Source organism: Diadema antillarum, unplaced genomic scaffold (genome assembly GCF_040938485.1).
Source record: "Diadema antillarum isolate AM-2024a unplaced genomic scaffold, OU_Dant_1.0 scf00000006, whole genome shotgun sequence".
NCBI classification, from domain to species: Eukaryota; Metazoa; Echinodermata; class Echinoidea; order Diadematoida; family Diadematidae; genus Diadema; species Diadema antillarum.
The window spans coordinates 4,523,714-4,544,544 of NW_027270895.1; the positions used below are offsets into that span (position 1 = coordinate 4,523,714).

General features: G+C 37.0%; 1 protein-coding gene across 1 annotated transcript; it reads right to left on the reverse strand.

Annotated features, from left to right (window-relative positions):
- Nucleotides 1–18,704: 18,704 nt before the first annotated feature.
- LOC139715939 (allatostatin-A receptor-like) lies at nt 18,705–20,039 on the reverse strand. Its single transcript, XM_071627492.1, has one exon. The coding sequence runs from the start codon at nt 20,037–20,039 to the stop codon at nt 18,705–18,707; it is 1,335 nt and encodes a 444-aa protein (XP_071483593.1).
- Nucleotides 20,040–20,831: the final 792 nt, after the last annotated feature.

Below are 20,831 nucleotides of genomic sequence, written 5' to 3' on the forward strand. Positions count from 1 at the left end.
AGCTTGTAAAATGAACCTGTGTTCTCGACTCGTAGTGAAAATCTTTCAGTTTGCAACTCTGCAACAAACATTGTTCGATGGAGATCGGTGGTTCCTAAAGTGCCCCTTGATGTAACTGTTGAAATTTGAGCGGCAGCATCGATTTCTGGTGTCGTAGCGGTCAAGACGTCAAGATCGTCGACGGACGTCGAGTTCTGAGCAAACGAACTGCAAGGCGTTGCCATCAGGGTCACGAAAATGACAAATGGATCCAGTATAGCCATGCTCTGCCTGCTCGAGTTGACCTTGAAGAAATTCAACGCTTTCACTTTTTTTATATCCTGGATTAAGACCAAATTAGGCACAGAATTGTGAATTTGAATCAAGCATGACTAGACAATTTGTTTGGTGGATTTTTGGAGATTATTTGTATAATGCTAACATGGCTAATTACTGAGATTATCATTCACCCCCGTTATAAAACTTTGACCAGTTTGACAGTAAGATACCTCTAAACTAACATTTTGCCAAATGTTCTCATTTAAATATGAGCACCACGTGGTTTGAGCATGGTCAACACAAGTTTGTTTGTTCGTTTCTGAACAAATGAAGAAAAAAAAATCCAATAATTACGTTATAGCAATAGCAATCAGAAAATAACTGTTACAAACAATAATTGGATATGATAATGAAAACGTGTAATGCTAAAAGACTTCAGAAACATGAATGCAGCTGGGATCTAATCTACGTTATTGAGAAAAAAAATGCTAACGACATGAAAGGTATTTCTTTCATATTGGAGATGTTCTGTTTCGTGTTGCTTGCTTGATAATAAGCCATTTCTTTTTCTTTCCGATATACTTTCAATAACTTTCACAGCTTGTCTTTTCAAATTTGGTGGCTTATTTGAATTATTAAAAAAGGTTAGTAGTATAATTATAGTACTATAATCCGGAACTGAACGGGAATAAACATTACCAGAAGGGACCTTTCTCCTTCTTTTTTTTTCTAAAGGGGAAAAACTTAATTTCTGTTAGGTTTTCAAAAACGAAAGAGAAAAAGACAAGTCTTGGACTTTGTGACGGTTCTGTCAACGCTTCAAGAATATTCAATAGATGACTTCAGAATGATAGTATAGATTTCAATTTTGATCTACTTTTACTTTAAGAACAGGTCTATCAAGGGCATACGATATATAACTATGTATATATGTATATATATATATATATATATATATATATATATATATATATTTATAATATATATGAGAAAATAGTTCAGAAGCTTTTTCAATGACGATTCCCCAAAACAACTAATCATTAGGTATTCCTCCCTGATGTTGAAAACAGTGTCTCTCACCAATCAATTTGGTCAGTCGTAACTATTTGCAGGAAATTAGCAAATGGGTAAGTATGTAGGTAATTTAACTGTATTGCCATAAAACAAATAATTTCTAAATAGATATTCAAAGCTCACATGAAGCAAACATCAAAATTACGATATTAAAGATTTGAAAGAAAATACCTTTGAAGTCTAACACAGAAGAAAACAAAAATTAATCAGTAATAGGATTGGTGGATATCCTTTTAAATACGTTCCCTCAGCACAAAAACCATCGATAGCTCGTGAAAAGAGGAATAACAGAAATGAATCTAGGAATCTTTTCGGCACACCACCAGACCTCCAAGACGTCCTAGAGAGTCGATATAGCCTGAAGCTTGTACTCTTTCCAAGATTAAAAATACTTGAGAAGACCAATGCACATCTGAACCAAATTATCGGTTAACGTAACTTATACCCGTCTTTAACGTTTCTTGTTTATCTTTGTTATTATCATTTTGATTATAATCATTACTATCATTATTCTTTTTTTTCCCTAGATGGTCAGATCTTGCCGGGGAAATGGGCAAATAACGTTACAAAACGTTCAATGAAACCAGCCAATCAAATACTTCCATGAGATGTTATCAAATCTCCTCGCGTTGCGAGTTTTTGCATTTTATTCTGTTTTGTGTTTGTTGTGTTTATTTTCGTGTGTGTGTGTGTGGGGGGGGGGGGGGGAGTTAAGTCAGGCCGCAACTGAAAATCTCTCCTGTCTTTTGTTGTTTTAGTCCGTGGTTGTTTTCGAGCAAGTACTAATAATAAGTTATACGCAGACGTTAGAAATGAAAATCATGAAGACATTTTATGATGTAAATGAGGCGTCATTGACCTACCGAGACCAGGATAATATTTGAAGGAATATTTGAAGTTGCTTCTTGAAGTGAGGGGTGGGGGACAGATAAGGGACAAAAGGAAGAAAGTTGCGCAAAATCCTCAGATATTGATTAATACTCTTATATTCATACGCTTGAAAGATGGTTAAGAATGCAAATGCTTTTAACCCTGCGCAATAGAGCTCTATCAGTATAGTTGCTGAGGTTGTAATAATTGAGTAAGATTACTGCGATAACATGAGAAAACATGAACAACATCGACTGCAAACATCAATATCGGCGGCAGTAACGTTCACAAAGATGCCCGAGTATCATTGCAATCAACAATAGCAGCAAAGTCAACCCTAATGGGCTCGTTTCTTTGATATGATGGACATATAAAAGGCTTGCCTCTTGTGGAAAGTAATTTGCAATCTACTGTATCTCGATGTTCTCTTTTTTGGTTTGCAAGAGGAAGTGCCCATAATATTGATGTTCGGAAATATTTTTCTGGTATATGGAGATGTAACAAAACGTCCGCTTTGTATTGAGTGAATGACCGTGCACGTCTATATCTTTACGACCTCTCAAAGTTGTGTGTGTGTGTTTGTGTGTGTGTTCGTGTGTGTGTATGTGTGTGTGTGAGTGTTTACTAATTTGTCGACTGGGTTTTTTTTTCTGCAAATGGAGGATGAACGTAACAACATAACAAGAGCCAAACCAATCAAAGACGAGATGTCGTCAGCTGATGCGTAGTATCGCACAGATGTTGCAGACAGAGCGAGAGATAGAGAGAGAGAAAGAGAGAAAGAGAGAGATAAAGAGAAAGAGAGTAGTAAGTAAGTGAGTGTGTGTGTGAGAGAGAGAGAGGGAGGGAGGAGGGGGGAATGGATGTAGGGGAAAGCCCTTACAGAAATGATACACATAAGGATAAACACAGAAACCCTGTGATGTAGACTTCCATTCAGATCTTTGTCAAAACATGGAAACATGATCAAAGGGACAAGTAAGCCTACACTTATACTTTTCGATATTACACAATCTTACTATAGGCAATACGCTGTCTAAATATGAAAAATATATTGACACCAATCATGGTCTTTGAGTGTCTTTTAATTTATTTGTTCAAGTCAGAAAATTAATTCACACATTTATGATTTAATTTGTGTCGGTATGCGCATGTGTGTATGTATTCGTATCTGGTATTATGAGTTGTTGTTTTTTCACCATTCTTTTGTTTGGTACACACGGCTCAGCGAATTGTGCTTGCGAGTTTTAACATTGGTCGATTAGTCTGAATCTGCATTTTTGTACTTTAAAGTAATTGTAGTATTTAGTGACGATGTTTTGTGACATATTACGTTTTTTGCAAGTTAACTTTTGGGTTATCCACGTACTACAAGGCTTGCTTTTCAATGGGCCACTTTTTTCCATATACTTTTTCTCTCAATCATTCCAAATATGCATTGGTGTTGTTGTAAATATGTTGCGTTATCATAAAATATCATACGATTCACGTTGCGTCATTTATTTTTTATCTCAAATTGATCAAAATTACTGCCATAATGACAACGGCTCATCCGCTTACAGCATATGGCTTATCCAACCCCCGACCTGCATGAGAGAAGAATTGGCAATATCTCTGTGTAGGCCCTATCTGTTTTTAACCCTCTATGTTTCGGTTATTTGTTGTATACCCGTGCTCCTCATCTCAATCTGGAGCTCGAATTTAATTGGGACCTACGCTCCACAACCTTGCTTTTTTGTAGGTACCGTCATATTTCTTTAGCATTCATTCCCGTTTTCCAACTGTATCGATCGACCACTACGTTTTATATGTTTGCAGTATTTTATGTGTGTCTTCCAGTTAGATATTATGTATAGGCCCTATTTCATTTTGTAATAATTATGCCTCCCAGCTGGATGTCATGTATTATTCAAAATTGTTACATTTGATGTATTTCTTTATTCATTGAGAAATATGAAAAACAAATAGAAATTGAAATTGAAATTGAAAAGCAAACAATGTGATTGTGTAATGCATGCTTTGTATTTTGTTTCACTCTATGTTGGATTGAAGAAAAAACAAACAAACACATAAATTGAATTGAAAAAAAAAAACCTTCCAGAGCGGTATCCCTTCATTAACTGAGTGCTACGGTCCAGACACTTCCGTTTCCACAATTCAGAATTTGAGCTCTATTGAGGTGTTCATTCATTCATTCATTCATTCATTCATTCATTCATTCACTCATTCATTTAATCATATATTCGTTCATTCCTTTTGTATTTTAATTTCCAAACAATATACATGGATGACACAATGTCAAAATTATGGTATACACTTTTAACATAGTATCACATGATCAATAGGAATACATCTTGTTTTATCAAATACTTATTGGGATGAAAAATGTGTTCACACATTCTCATCGTTGAGGTCCGGTTTCTGTCTTTTTATGTTTAACTATGTTTTTTATGGTTTTAAAGTCGATTTTTGATACATTTCCTGGAAAATACATATGGAACTGATTTTCATGTGATCTGACAAGGTTCACATGCATGGTATTGGCTATGCCGCTATTCAAATATGACCTGTAACCGGTTTAATCTGTTTTCCTTTTTTAGTAAATGTCCACACAGTTGATGCATGAGAGAGTCATTCGTTTTTAAATCCATTGCTAAATTTGATATCCTAACAGTCAGAAAATGTAATTTGACTCAATTAAAATATATACATACAGACGAAATAAGAGGTGTTCCTAATTACGTAAGCATCCAAATATATCTCAAAATCACGCATGGTCTTTGTGATTTTTATCTAACGCGTATCAGAATTTGTTGAATATATCAAATAATACACATCTACTTATCTTGAATTGTCGGTATTGCTACATTTCTCTGTTCTTATTTCTTGCTGGACATGTATTCCCAGGCATTCGTCACTTTCTAAGTCTGGCAGGTTTCGAGCAACCCATTGCATTTTTCACGATCAATTGCAGATAAATGGCTGTGTTTGTTTTAAGTGCATCATTTTGCATCTTTCTTCAAATTGAATTTCAACGCTTCACCACATTTACAGGCATAAAGTGATTAAATTCATGGAAATTTGAAGTTTCATATTCGTTGCTACAGAATGTGCAAGTTAGATGACATAATGTTATCCTTTCATCTATCTACCTTTATAAGATATAAATATCATATTTGTTGTCCGTGATTGAACAGCTACAAACATTTTACCTTGAGAATTGAGTATGTGAATATAAGAACGACCCAAGTCCATGGAAGACCATTTCGAGTAAACTAAAAAAAACTTCATATCTTTTTTGTTTGTCCAATAATATTCTATTTAACTGCTGATGGGAAGGCAACATTGTATATACAAATTAGAACATATATTATTATGACAATTACCATTAACATTAATTGTGGAGATGCCATTTTGTGTGATGGAGTTGGGTCGTTCTTTGATTCATATGGACTTGGGTCGTTGTTTTGATTCATATACATGATATTCTGCTATAGAGATGAGAGAAGGACGAGAGAGGGCGCTATAATATGAATGTCAGAATGACCCAAGTCCTTCATTCTTACATTCATATAAGATTTAACACATTTATTTCAGGCACTTCCGGGGGTAATTAGGACTTATCATTTACACACAAGATGAGTCCATGCATAAGCTACAATTTCCCATGTCAAACTGAATTTGGCCAAAAATTGGACTTGGGTCGTTCTTATATTCATATACTCAATTGTAAGGTTGAGTTACTGAACAAAATTCTACTCGCGGAACTTTATTCTTCAACTTGAAAACCAATTTAATACAAGATTTGATTGCAGACAAAGGTTGGTAAAAATATGTGGTAAATTAAGTCTTCGGACTTTTCACCCGTTTGCATGTTTTTGATGGCAATAATCCAGATCAATTTCATTTCTGTGTCATTCTTCTAACTTCTACTTGAAAGATTTATTGGATAGGCCTCCCTCAATTAAAGATAATCAAACCTGAAAATACTATAGTGCTTTGATTTACTTTTATTACAAGAAAGAAACAGAAAACAAACAAAAAAATCTGGAAAATGACTGGCACTTACAGGATTGCAGTGTATTCTGTATTGCCTCCATTGGTCAACTAAAGATAGTCTTGCCAGATTCTTTAATGTATAACTAAATCGGTAACCATAGATCGAGGCAACTCCACTTTATTCCATACTGTTTCAAGATATACAGTATTATATTAATAGTCGTAGTCAAGTGCCAATACATAGATGTATATTAATAATAAATAGCATTTGCAGTGATTGCGATTGACATAGTAAATTCAGGCCTCGGAACTAACGATTTCTTCACATTTTCATTATTTTCGTTGTGCTAACAAGTTTTTGTTTTGATTTTGAATAGCTACAGTAGTTATACTTGCAGGAAACTTATAATAACATTTTCGTTATCTGACCGTCTGACGAAATGCTTGAGCAAATATTTTAGATTAATTTCTCAAGAGCGAATGGGTGTCTCAATTTAAATGACAGAGATTCACTAGGCTTTTTCAAGGCGGCTATTCCGGGATGATTCTACCTGCAAACCAAAGAGGGCGTTATTACTTATCTTGGTGCAGGTGAAAAATTTCACGAGAGCTGCACGGAATTGCGCGTTCCAGACCAGATAAACGATGGGATTAGCGCAAGAATTAAACAGAGACAGCACCGTAAGAACACGATCAACTGGTCCATAGAGAAAGCTAGGTTCAAGGACGTGCAAGTTGTACAGGAAAAAAGCGGTAGCATTCGGACCTATGCACAAAATGAAGATAATGATTACGATCAGGAGCATTCCCAAAACCCGATTCATGGCCACAAGGTGCCTGAACGACGCAGTAGAGTGGTCGCCATGTTCGGAGGTTCCCGTAAATCGTTTGGATTGCTTGTAGAGAGCGCGAGCCGCCAAAAGCTGTGTGACTAACATTGTTGAGGCCGGGATCAAAAAGCTGAAAAGGAAAGAAGCCATTGCAAGGACGATTTGTCCCGCGTAAGTTAGATGCTTTACATGGCAGGAACTCGATGCCTTGTCGACTCCGGTTGCGAGTAGGAGCTCGGAGGGCAAGATCGCAGCAGAAAACCAAATAAAAATGAGACCAAGATTCATATGACGACGTTTCTTGTAGCGGCTCCAACGGATGGGGTGGACCACTGCGGCATATCGCTCCAGCGATGCGGCAGTCAGCGTGAAGATCGAACTCAAAATGCTTGACCATAGAAAGAATGAAGTATAAATAAAGCGGCAGTACATTTCCCCAGTGGCTGTTTTCGGGACGCGAACTGCGACCGGAATCGGGAATATGAAGACTGATGTGATAAAGTCCGCTGTGGCAAGATTCCCGACGAGAGTGTCGGCGGAGCTTCTTTCCACATTGCGACATAACAAAACAGCCATGACAAGCGCGTTCCCGGTGATGCCGAGCACGGACAAGAAAAACTGGATTCCAGTTCGCAAGGACCATGTGATCGGCTGCCACACCCAATCAGTGACCAAATAAGGTGTCGTATGGGTTCCGCTGCTCCACTGTGATCTAAGGTCTCTGTGACTTGTTACGTTGGTGTCAGCCTCTCCTGGCACGTAGGCATTATCAGCCCCCAGCGACAGTATGTCTGTTTGCAACTCTGCGACAAACGTTGTCCGTTGGAGAACGTGGTTCCTAGTCGGTCACGTGATGTGTCTGTTGGATTTTGAGCAGCAACATCAGCTACAGCTGTCGTAGCTGTCTCTATTTCCGGGTAGTTGACTGATGTTGAGTTTTGAGCAGAAAGTCTGCAGGGCGTTGTCATCAGTGTCATGAAAATGATCAATGCATCCATTGCAGCCATGCTTTGTGTACTCTAGTAGACCTTACAGAAATTCACCAGTTTCATTGAAAATCTGTATCATAGACCAAATTGGGGAAGAAACTGTGAGTTAGTATCAGACAAGTTTAAATATTGAACTTGTATTAATTGCATGATCCTGATGATCGAGATTGCCAGTGACCAGAGTTAAGAAACTTAAAACTGTTTAATATGAGATCTCTTTAAGTTACCTTTTCCCCGTGTCTTTAAGTGGACGATCAAGGCCTAGCAATGCGTAGTATATAATGCTGACATTCTGTAATGCTAAAAGACTTGAGATACATGGATACAAGTTGGCTCTTATTCCTGGTCTTTTTCGTGGAGAAAAACTATGACAACAGAAAGTACTAAGTTGGATATGTCAAATAGCAATGTTCTGATACTTTGTTTTGCTTGCGTTGTCAGGAAGTTGTCACGAATTCTATTCTCTACAATAGGAATATATCTGAAAATAGCTTTCACAGCATGCAATACAATAGATTAAAGAAATACGAAAGTTACATAATACAAATAAAATTTTCACTAGTAAGTTAGAATTAATGTCTTGTTTATCTGAAATATTTCCAACATCAATATAAGTTATATGTTAAACCGTAATCCAGGTGAATAGACGTCTAAAAAAGATGTATCACAAGAAATATTTTTCTGAAGTGGATATGATTATTTCATTCCCCTTAAAGGTGGTACGTTCCTTTTGCAAACGTCGCAAAATTTCACATGCTTATGGAATAATGTCTTCCAACATCGTGTACGGAATCTAACGATAATACACCTAGGAAAAAAATGAAAACAAAAAACTGAAATGAAAAACTTTATCACCATGTCTCCCGAGAAAACTCTCTCCTCTTGTACAGAGAACATCGGTTTTATTTTTTTCGAGTTCCGAATAAATTCACTGGAAAAAAATAATTTCTTTTCCCTCTCCATCTTGAATAAGTTTCCAGTTTTGTTATTGTTAGGAAAGGTCTTAATTACCTACCTCTTAATTACCTACCTGTACAATATACTAGCTTATGATAAGATTCCATTCCCAAGAACTCCCCAACAAACCTGTTAAACATGTTTCCTTTTAATTCGGCTATTCATAGTTATTCAACCAGAACCTCGACAAACGTGCACCTAGAAAATCCAAAAACTGCCCTTGCCCATCGATCCATACGACATGCCGGTCCTGACATCTGGAATTCTCTTTCTCATGAAGTACGACGGTGCCAATCAAAGCATACTTTTAGAAGACTAGTAAAGAATACCCTTCTTTGCAAATGTTTAAACAATACCGTTTGCATGGTTCTTACCTGCTCTCTCGCCCCAGGTTCACAGGTTTATTTTGTCATACGTACATCATGTACATAATAACAGCGAGTCTTTCAATGTTAGTTGTTACCAGAATTGTCAATCTTGTATACATTTAACCACCATGATGTAGAGTATCCCTCTCCTTATTTCTTCCTCTCTCTCTCTTTTTTTATTTCTCTCTCTCTCTCCTTCTCTCATTTCCCTACACATGAATCAATTGAACATGCATAACACATCTTTTGTTTGAAGGATGTTAATGTACATAATATGTGTACGTTAACCATACTGGACGTCCCAGTCAAGCTTTTCATAGCCTATGACGATCCAGACAAAATGTATGATAATATGTTTCATGTACATACTATGTGCATATTTGTGAATAATGTACGTATATTCATTTTGTGAATAAATCAAATCAAATCAATTCAAATCAAATCAAATGAAAGGAATCTGAATTTGAGGGTTAGAAAAGGGACACATGAACTTTAAGTTTTGAAAGCTATTTTTGATTGGTTACAGTCGTCCTAACGAATCAAGTAAACTTAAGAACGAGTAGCACTTGTGCCCTCAGAGCAGAACTCAACCGTTCATCTACATAATAAGTGAAAATTTACTGTGTTGAAAGCAAATTAACTGTGTATTTTGGGAGTGCTTCGAAAGGGAACACAAATGGGAATTCGTTTGATTTTTTTTTTAATGTTTCATTGCAATTTGGAAACAAGCACTGGACGATCCATTTTTAAGGTTTGAGTTTGATTATTGATCTGATTTTCTTTATGAACAGATATGTCAAAAATATCAAATACATAAATAGAACATTGTAGAAGTTACAGTTGAACTGTCAAAGAAAAAATATGTTTCTATGGGCGATGGGCGATTCCTCCAAAACGCTACGTATTAGGTAAAGAAGGCATTATTAGGCATAAGCATAGAAATAGCGTCCCTTGATACTTTGTTCATTATGATAATGCATATAATCAGAGTCACGTCTACCTTATATGCTTACATTGATCTTAATGTCATTGTGGTTCATTATATTTTTGTTCAGGTGGATTAAACTTTCACGGTAAAATGCATTGCAGCAAATTAGCGAAAGAGTAGAAAATTTGTTTGTTGCTATAAAAGAAATTATGGGCATACAATGTTTACATAAACATCTTAAGGATAATATAAAAGTTGTAGGAAAAATACCTTTGACATGTTTGACGACGAAAGACGAAAATATGAAAAATCAGTGAAATAAGTGGTAGACATCTTAGTTGAACACGTTCCTTCAGCACGAAAGTGAAGTCACTGAGTCGCGGAGGGTACTGGTATCCACCAATCGCTGTTAACAACGTGTTTAAAAGTGAAATGACGGATACAAATCTTGGGAATCTTTTCGGCTCACCACCGCACCTTCAGGGTGCCCTACAGAGTCAATTTAACTTGGATCTTGTATTCTCTCCCCGACTGGAAAAGCTGAATACGAATCTGAAAACCGAACTACCGTTTAACGCATCTTATATCCTCTCATGGTGATTTTTTTTTTCTTTAGCGATTTTGCCAGGTAAAGGGCTCATATGATGTTCCAAAACATGCATTAACCCCAGCTAAGAAATACTTCCACTTCTAATTGCTATTGAATCTTCTATGTGTTACACGACTTTGAGTTCAAGGCTAAGAAGCCATCGAAAAAAGAAAAATCCCCTTCTGGAGAAGAAAAAGTGCCTTCTGGTTTGACTTAGTTGTTTTTTCAAAGCAAGTAAATAGTTAAGCAGATGATTATTTGGGGATCATTAAAACGTCTAATAGATCTAAATGCATTGACGTATCAAGACAACGATAGAATATGATTTTTTTTTGTGTAGTCAAACAAGTTGGTGGGGGGGGGGGGGTTACGGTGTGTACGTGATAGACAATGTAGAGAAAGTTGCGTAAAATTGTCATGGATTTATACGCTGACAAGATGGTTGAGAATGTAAAATGCTTTTAACTCCGCACAAAATATCTCTATTGAAATAGTAGCAGATGTTATGATAACTGAGTCAGATAATTTCTATAACAGGACAAAACACGAATCAATCAATCAATCAAACCAACTACAACGACATATCAGCGGCAGAAGCGTTCAGAATTCCACCCCGTACCAACACATTATGGACTATATAGCTTTGAGAGCAAGCCCTAATGGGGATCTTTTCTTCATTGCAATGGACAGATGAAAAGGCTCGCATCTGATTGAAGGTAATTTTCCATAAATACAAAATGCCTACCTTTTTATCTGTTTGCGAGGAAAAATCCTCGCTATTGAAATTCGCAAACATTATTTCTGCTAGATTTAACACCACTCCCGCTCAGCGCATGACCGCGTCTATAACTTTACAACCTCATGAACTCATGTGTATGCGTGTGTGTGTGTGTGTGTGTGTGTGTGTGTGTGTGTGTCTTCATATTTTTCTTGCAGGTAGAAATGAACCAAACAAAACAACAGCGACATTGGAACAAAATAAAAAAGATAATTGTCGGCTGATGATTAGTGTCACTATGAAGTTGCAGTAACAGTTCAGGAGGGAGAGAGAAAGAAAGAAAGGGTAATAGAGTGTGTATGTGAGAGAGAGAGAGAGGGGGATGGAACAAGAGATGTGATAGAAAAAAAAAAGATCTGCATTCTTTATTTCTAAAACACAGGAGCGCTAAATTTTGAACTTCATTCAGAGCTTTGTCAGAACATCAAAACAGGTGTTCGTAACCAAAATAATATACTCAAGCATAATAGCACAAATGGTAGTCTTTAAGTGTTTGTTCTACAAGAGTTTTTGGCGGCACTGGAGAACAACGATATAATAAGCAACCATATAAGAATATAATGAAAATTGCAGAAAAAAAATGTGGAAAAGGACACATCCCTTCGACTTGATGCTGAAATACGTCAAGGATAAATCAATCATTCTGCTTTCTGTAAAAAAATATGCCAGTTGTTCTCTCATCATGCTAGAAAAATGAAAATGATGTGTTTTTTTTAATATTTCCTAATCATTGTTGTTCTGTACACATGTCCAAACCAAGACTTCATCAATTATGAAATCATGAATGGATTTTTCTCAAGCTTCGCTAATGTGTTCTACCGTACTGTATTCACTCAATCCACATGGGTGTTTCGGGAAACTTCCTCTCTGTCCTAATGGAGTGCTAGGGTCCTTCCACTCCCATTTCTAAATGTTAGCCCGCATGGGTATTCGCATGTTCTCGGAGTGGAATCTAGCTTCTACGTTTCCATGTTTTCGCGTCTCATTATTTCAAGTTGAAGTTTGTTCTAAATTTTATGACATGGTCATTGTAGTTCACCGTAGAGTTTATTCACGACATACCCAATTTTTAAAATCAATGGTCATATCAATGTTGTGAAGTGCAGTGCCTCGAAGAGTTATGGCAGTTCTCTAAATTTAATAGATTTAAAAAATATTCTATGTGTGTGTGTGTGTGTGTGTGTGTTTGGAAAGCTTAAAAAAATTGTTGGTGACACACGTGTAAAACACTTTTTAGCCACTAATAAATCAGATGCAATTGCGTTTTGGTTAAACTCCCTCCTCCTTAAAGAAGAAAAGAAGAAAAATATAACCCTATGGCCTGGGCCTTCAAGAAATGCATTCTGCTCTCGTTTTTCACAGTGATTTGATAAAAATAAGATAGTCAGTGAATCTGCTCAGACTGCTATCATACAGTCAAATCTGTCTTAGCTTCCAATTGTCCTCTAGCGGTCACCTCTCTACAACGGCCACTTGTGTGACTGATTCTTGTGAATGACGTTGTACATGTGCGTTTGCATAATTTATATAATCCCCGATGACCAAGAGCAACGTCCATGAAGCTCGTTTTCCAAAATTTCGCAAAGCCCATTCAGAGCTCCTCAATGTGAGTTTGATGTCTAGTATTAGGCGTATTGAGGCCGTTTCTTGTCAGAGATAAACTGCTGTCACTGTTGTGTTAATGTGTGTTTCATGAATTATTATACACAATACACAAGGAGAGATGACGTAGGTGAAAGAAATAGTAGAGACGGTCAGATGAATTAATTCTTGCTCGTTCAATCGTTTATTGGTGTGGACCAACACGTTACACGGTATGCGTGAGGGTATGATAGAGAGTTACAAATACATCACACAAAATCTCCCACTCATTGAGAAAGTAGAACCTTATAAGAATTGATGACTTTCACAATACATAATTTGGCTTATAATCCGACTCGAGTTATCATGAACATCATAAGGTTTGTTCTGAATTGCCTTCATGAACAGCGTGACGTTATATGGTATGCTCACGTGTGTATTCTAGAGTGCATTTTACAAATATCCCGGTCAAATCAAACAGCAATCACCTTCCTTTGAAAAAAAAATGTTGCTTGTAATTGATGAATTTTGACAAAATGTAGATCGGCTTTTATTCAAATTCGCCTTGTTACGAACATAATATGAGCTGTTCTCCCTGTAAGAGAATATCCACCCCAAAATAAGAAAATGAAATCCCCACAGATCGTTCTAAAATGACAAAAATCGTAAAAGAAATACGGAAGTTAGGAAATATTGAAATTTCACATTTTTTTTGGAAAACATTTCTTGACCAGTCCTTATGAATATTCACATGAGAGAGATGATGTCATGCCCCCACAACTTTTACTGTTTGCTATTACGTCACGATGTACGTAATATGAAATTCGAAATTTTTTTTTAGCTAATTGCGGGTAAAAGCATATTACCGTACCAAAATATATCTAAGATTTGCACCCTAAAACAAGTATTGTTGATAGCATGCTTGTATCATCAGCATCATATATTATCAATGACCAAAGTACAATGGTACATAGATGAATTTAACATAAATACATCTTTTTGGTATATTGGTGTTGCTGTTGTTTTCTTTTCAGAGTTCCACGTCCTACAAGCTTGGTTTTTTAGTGGAACACTCTTTTCCATCGTTATGATTACTACTTCTTTTTTTTTGTTACCATGACAAAGTGTGCATGGTTCCCTTTATGTTATTGTTATAATACCACTAGTGCACATTTTATATTGTGTTCAATGAGGTGTCCTTTCCAGCTGAATGAAAGTCAAACTGACACATGTACCGCTTTGCATCACGTCTATTTTTTAATAGAAATAAATTAACGATTGAATTGAATATCAGAGTCAACATTTGTTCATTTATATTTTGGATGGTTTTACGTCAAGTTTTATATTTATAGGCCCTACTGCTAAAAAATGAGATTTTTTTTTTCATTTCTGTATATGAAATGAATAAGAAATTGTAATAGCATGGCATAATCAACTTGCTGATTTGAATAATCATTCATAAAGACTGGTCAAGAAGTGTTTTCCGAGAAATTTTGAAATTTCAGAATGTCACATCTTCATTTGTGACTGTGCACCTCAAAACAAACAAAAAGTCGCCAGACATGAATTTTTAGTTCAGAACATATTCTGAAAGAGCAGACTTTAAGCTTTAAAATGATGTATAACTCAAATCAAATGGACTCTCCTAACCTATCTAAATATTGGAAAGAAAGCACAAACTCAGGAAAAGTGTGAACTGAGAAAAGAGGCTCTGAAGTACAGTGTCTATTCAAGCGCTTAATCTTTACAAAACCGTGCTGGCTGTGCGATGAATGGGACAAAAAACAGGAAGTAAACCACCAGAGTAACGACAATGAAGCGATTATCAGATTAAACTGAAATTAAGCCTCATTAACACATTCTGTCCATACTTATTAATGCCAACTTTCAAAACAGCAGCACTATCCTTTCAAAAGTTATTAGAGTTGAAAGTGAAGAGTGTGCACAAGGTTTTTCAGAAATGAAAAAGGGATTCTAAAGACACACATAATCACACTATTCTACCAAAAATGTTCGAGATAAACTGCTCAAAAAACACACTTTCCTGCCCGTTTTATGATACCAAATTTTAGCATAATGTAAAAGAAGACCCGCTCTTTCAGAAAATATGAAAAAGTCAAGTTCGGCTAGGTTGACCCATTTCACTTATTTTCAGTCCTCACGCAAAATCAGTGTGTGCGACTTTATGTTTGTTTTGAGGTGCACGGTCACATTTAATCACTTTGTCACTGCTGTCCTGCAGGGAATACTTTTTCTTTTTCTCATGAAAGTGATATAATTCTGGAGTGGATTTCTTCTTTAATATATGCTCACTTTATCGAAACAACAATCGCTGTTCTTCTGGGCTGGGGCGAAGAGTGCAAGGAAACCGATGTAACTCGGAATTCAAGATGTCACCCATTAGCTTATTCACAATTCCAACAAACATCCGGCATTGACAACCTGTGAAACAAGTTCTGCAGGCATTCACAACATGAACGTCTTGATTGATCAGTAAAATTCCATTCAAGTTCTTTTTTTTTCACAGGTATTTGAGAATAATGACACCTAACATGGAATATACAATTTTTTATAAACCTTGGAGATAGCGATCAATATCTAAAGCAGATATCAACAGAGTTCTAATATCGAATTTCGAATTTCAGCACATATAGTAGACATGCGGAATCATGCTCTAAATTTAATGTACTCTGTCTGGAACACGTCTCTAGAAGTCTCAAATTCTTGTCGAATCTGGACCCACAGGTGGTCGGCAAACGATGCGATGCATATACAGGGCGTTAAAAATCACTCGCTTATTTGACCTACCAAAAAGAGTTTCAAAATTAATGGAACGTGTACATGAATGTCTTTCACTTGTTTTGAATTTTCATTTAACATTGTTTAAGAACATGCTCAAAAGACAATAACAAACCAATAAACAAACACACACACACACACACACACACACACACACACACACACAAACAAACAAGTCATGTAGAACAGCCTTGCTGGAAAGAACACAGTGTCCAACAGTGTGAAACACAATGTGACGCAAATTAATGCGAACGCATTGTGAACACTGTGAAAACCGCTCAGTGTGAAATCATCTTCACACTATTACATTCGAGCATTTTCAATATAGTCGACCGTAGTGAACATACTTTGACCATACTGTGGAACACTGTGTTCTTTCTAACAGGGTTTATACCAGCTTGTACAAATTGCTACAAAGTGTGTGCTGTACATACAAACAAAATCAAAAGTGCCCCCCAAAAACATGATGACGTAGTTTCAGCCTCCCAAAAGTTCAAGGATCTTTAATTCTGTTTTCGATATCCTAGGAAAGAGGATTTTATTCTTCATGAGAGTCCTTTAACATTTTCTTCATTCCGTTCCATTCCAGTGGTATTGTGAGTATGGTGAAATTGTAGGGTAGGCCTACCCATCTTTCTTGATAGGATTGTACAGCGTGCAACGGGAAATTAACCAAAACGGAGAATTAACAAATGTAGAGTGTATTGTCTGATTTCCAGGAATTTCGTTTGTGTAACATTTTTCCATATATTACATTTATACTGAGTGTAACACTATTCCTCAAACTTACATCAAGTGTAACACTAATCTTTGTGCATTTTCCTAGCTACATGTATACATTATATTTATGGAAAATTTCCTGCAACGCGTAGAACATGACAAAACAGGTTCAAACAAAACAATCAGGAATTAAAGAACTGCACTACGACGATATCAACATGATCAAGGCTCTTCTTGACAGAAATGGCAAGCATCCAAATATATCTCAAACTAAGATTTTTTTTGAAGTTCATCCCATGCGTATGAGAATTTGTAGAATTTATCAAATAATAAAACTTACCTTGACTTCTCGACATTGCTACATTTCTCTGTTCTTATTTAGTGTAGGAGTTGTATTCGCGAACATTTGTCACTTGCTATTAAGTCTCGCAAGTTTAGAGCAACCTCTTGCATGCTTCACGGTCGCTACAGATGATGATATTGAACATGTTGAAAGGAAGAGGTATTTAAGATAAAATCATCACTTTAACAATCCTATTATGAATACAGATAAAGGGATGCTGCAGTTGTCAGTTCTGATTGTGATCCATTTTGTGTCTCTTCAAATTTAATGTAAATGCATCCACCAACAGGGACATCAAATTATAATCATAACTGATGTTATAATTGATGGATCATGAAACATAGTTTCATACACGACATTGCACAATACTCTTTTCTAAAATTTTAACATGCAATTTAGTAAAGGCTTGAATGCAAGCTCTTCAAGTTATGGCTTCTACCAACCTGTAAGCATTTTGCCAACCTTGGTAATATATCCCCATTCGATGAAAGTTTTCTGTATTACATACAACTTTTAACGGTCTCATTGTTCTTTTAATCATTTTAAACTTCTACTTTAAAAATTTGCCAGATTGACAACTTTTCCTAGACTTTACTCCATTCATCAGACTTGAAAATAACTTGTGTTTTACATTAAATACAAGACCAAAAAAAAAAAAAAAATCGCCGGAGAAGGATTGGCACGTACAGGATTTTAGTGTATTTTGTATTGCCTATATACATTTGCCATATTTCTCATCGGAACACAGTTTTGACAAATTCTTGAATGCATGAAGAAATCGTAACCATAGCTCCATGCCAAACCTCTTTTTTTCCAAATACGGTATGAATTTGGACAATTTAAGCTAAATTCTAGGGAAAATGAGTTGCTCAAAGTATTTGATGATGTATTTCGTAGAAACGTCAGTGTTCGTAAGTACCCTACAAGAGGATCCAATGAGTTTCATATCCCTTTACTCCGCACCATCCTCGCCCAGAACATTTTTGTTTATACAGGGCAAAGCTTGTGGAATCAACTGAGTGATAAACTAAAAGAAACACCAACTCTTGCTGTACTAAGATATGTTTAAGTCAGTTTTGGTTGGTTTTGAGATATTTGAATTACATTGTTTTTTAATCTCATTGGCATAACTTATTTGATGTAAATTACCTCACCCATGACGATGGACAGTGTTTGGCAATAGCTCTTCGTGTGCTGCGAACCTCTACTTCCTTTCAAATAGTTCTTATTTTCATCTTTCCTTCCCTCCCTTTGTTCTCCCTCTAACCTGCCCCTTCCCATTGTCTCTTTTTGATTTTCCTGTCTACGTCTTTGTTTACCGCGAGCGTCTTGTGCCTTTGTGTATGTGTTTCCGTTCCCTTACATTTTTTAAATCGTAAGTTCAATTCATTGAGTGGGCCATTTTTTTCTTTACAAGGTTGTCGTTTACCTGGACTTTTCCTTTACAATATCACATTTTTTGGGGGAACAATTAGTTTAGGATGTGTATAGATGCCCATACATTTGCAATACATTGTACGATTAGATACTTGCAGGAAACTATTGAAAATACCTCAGTCGTCTTGAGAAATGTTTGAACAAGAGCAAAATTCAGACATTGATTCCGCTTTAGCAAGATGCACTAAACGTTTCGAAGGTGGGGTTTCTGGGTTGATTCTGCCTGAAAGCCGAATAGGGCGTTATCACTTATCTTGGTGCAGGTGAAGAATTTTAAGAGAGCTGCGCGGAATTGCGCGTTCCAAACCAAATACACGATAGGATTGGCGCAAGAGTTAAACAGAGATAATGCCGTAAGAATACGGTCAATTGGTCCATAGAGGAAGCTGGGATCAAGGACGCGAAGGTTGTACAAGAAAAAAGCGGTGGCCTGCGGACCCAAGCACACAATAAAAATAATGATAACGATTAAGAGCATCACCAAAAGTCGATTCATGGCCACAAGGTGCCTGAGCGATGCGGTAGAGCGGTCTCCACGTTCGCAGATTCCCGTAAAACGTTTGGATTGCATGTAGAGAGCACGAGCAGCTAAAAGCTGTGTTACTAACATTGTCGAGGCCGGAATCAAAAAGCCGAAAATGAAAGTAGCCAATGCAAGGACGATTTGTCCCGCGTAAGTTGCATGCTCCACTTGGCAGGAACTCGACGCCTTGCCGACGCCGGTTGACAGAAGGAGCTCGAAGGGTAAGGCCGTAGCGGCAAACCAGATGAGAACGAGGCACAGATTCATATGGCGGCGTTTCTTGTAACGGCTCCAGCGGATGGGGTGGACCACCGCGGCATATCGCTCCAGCGATGCGGCAGTCAGCGTGAAGATTGAACCCAAGATGCTTACCCATAGGAAGAATGAGGTATAAACAAAGCGGCAATACATTTCCCCAATGGCTGTTTTCGGGACGCGAACCGCCTCTGGTATCGGGAAAATAAAGATAGACGTGATAAAGTCCGCTGTGGCAAGATTCCCGACGAGAGTGTCGGCGGAGCTTCTTACCACGTTGCGACATAACAAAACAGCCATGACAAGCGCGTTCCCGGTGATACCGAGCACTGACAGGAAAACTTGGATTTTCATTCGCAATGACCACGTAATCGGCTGCCACACCCAATCAGGCTCGATAAAAGGTGTCGCATGGCTTTCACTGATCGGCTCTGCTTTAGTGTTGTCGGAATGTGTTCTGTCAGTCTGACCCTCTCCGGGCTTGCAAGATGAACACGAATTCTCTGCCCCAAGCGAGAGTATGTCTGTTTCCACCTGTACAGTAAACGTCGCCAGTTGTAGAACAGTGGTTCCCTGACTGTTCCTTGATGCTGTTGTGATATTTTGAGCTGCGAATCCATCTTTCGGTGTCGTAGCTCTCTCTATCTCAGGAGAGTTCATAGACGTCGGTTTCTGAGCAGATATTCTGCAAGACATTGCCATCAGGGTCACGAAAGTGACGAATGCATCTAGTGACGCCATGCTGTGTGTACTTGAGTTGACCTTAACGAAATTCACTGATGTGCTTTTAAAATCTGTATTAGAGACCAAATTAAACAAGAAATTGTGCATCGGCATCAGATGAGGTCAAATATTAAACTTTTTGACTTTTTCAAAATGAGATTAATTGTATGATGATGGTGATTAAAAATTGTCAGTAACTGGCGTCAGTAAATGTAGAGTTTTTGAGAGTAAGATATCTTCAAGTCAAGTGTCCTAACTAGAGTGGACGATCAAGGCCTCGTATTACGAAAATGATGATGACAACCAGAAGGGCCTAATGCAGAAAGACTTGAGATATGTGTATACCACTTGGATCCTTCATCTAGTATACATTATTGAGAAAAGTGCTCTAGATAGAAAATATCTTGGAGATGTTAGATATGCGAGTTTAACAATGTTCTCTTATTTCGCATTATTAGGAAGCAGAGCAATTTATTCATTTTTTTTTGCAATATGCTTGGAGTAATCTTCACAGTATATCATTTGAAATATGCAAGAAAAAAACCAAAAGAAGAAAAGAAGATTGAATTATTCCCCGTCAAGTTAAAATTATCATTATTTTTTATCTGAAACATTTCAAACAAGATAGAATGTTATATATCAATCCGCACTCCAAAGAAACTAGATATCTAAAAACAAGGTATCATCAGGAACAGTTTTCTTATTCTATTAGAAGGGAATACTTGATTCCCCTGAGGTTTTTGAAAATTGACCTAACGCATCAAATAAACTTCAGAGAAGGTAACATCCATGCCCTCAGAGCAAATTCCT

What these genes read in the sequence shown, in the direction of transcription:
- LOC139715939 (XM_071627492.1), bottom strand. Translation starts at nt 20,039, where the DNA reads ATGGCGTCACTAGATGCATTCGTCACTTTCGTGACCCTGATGGCAATG.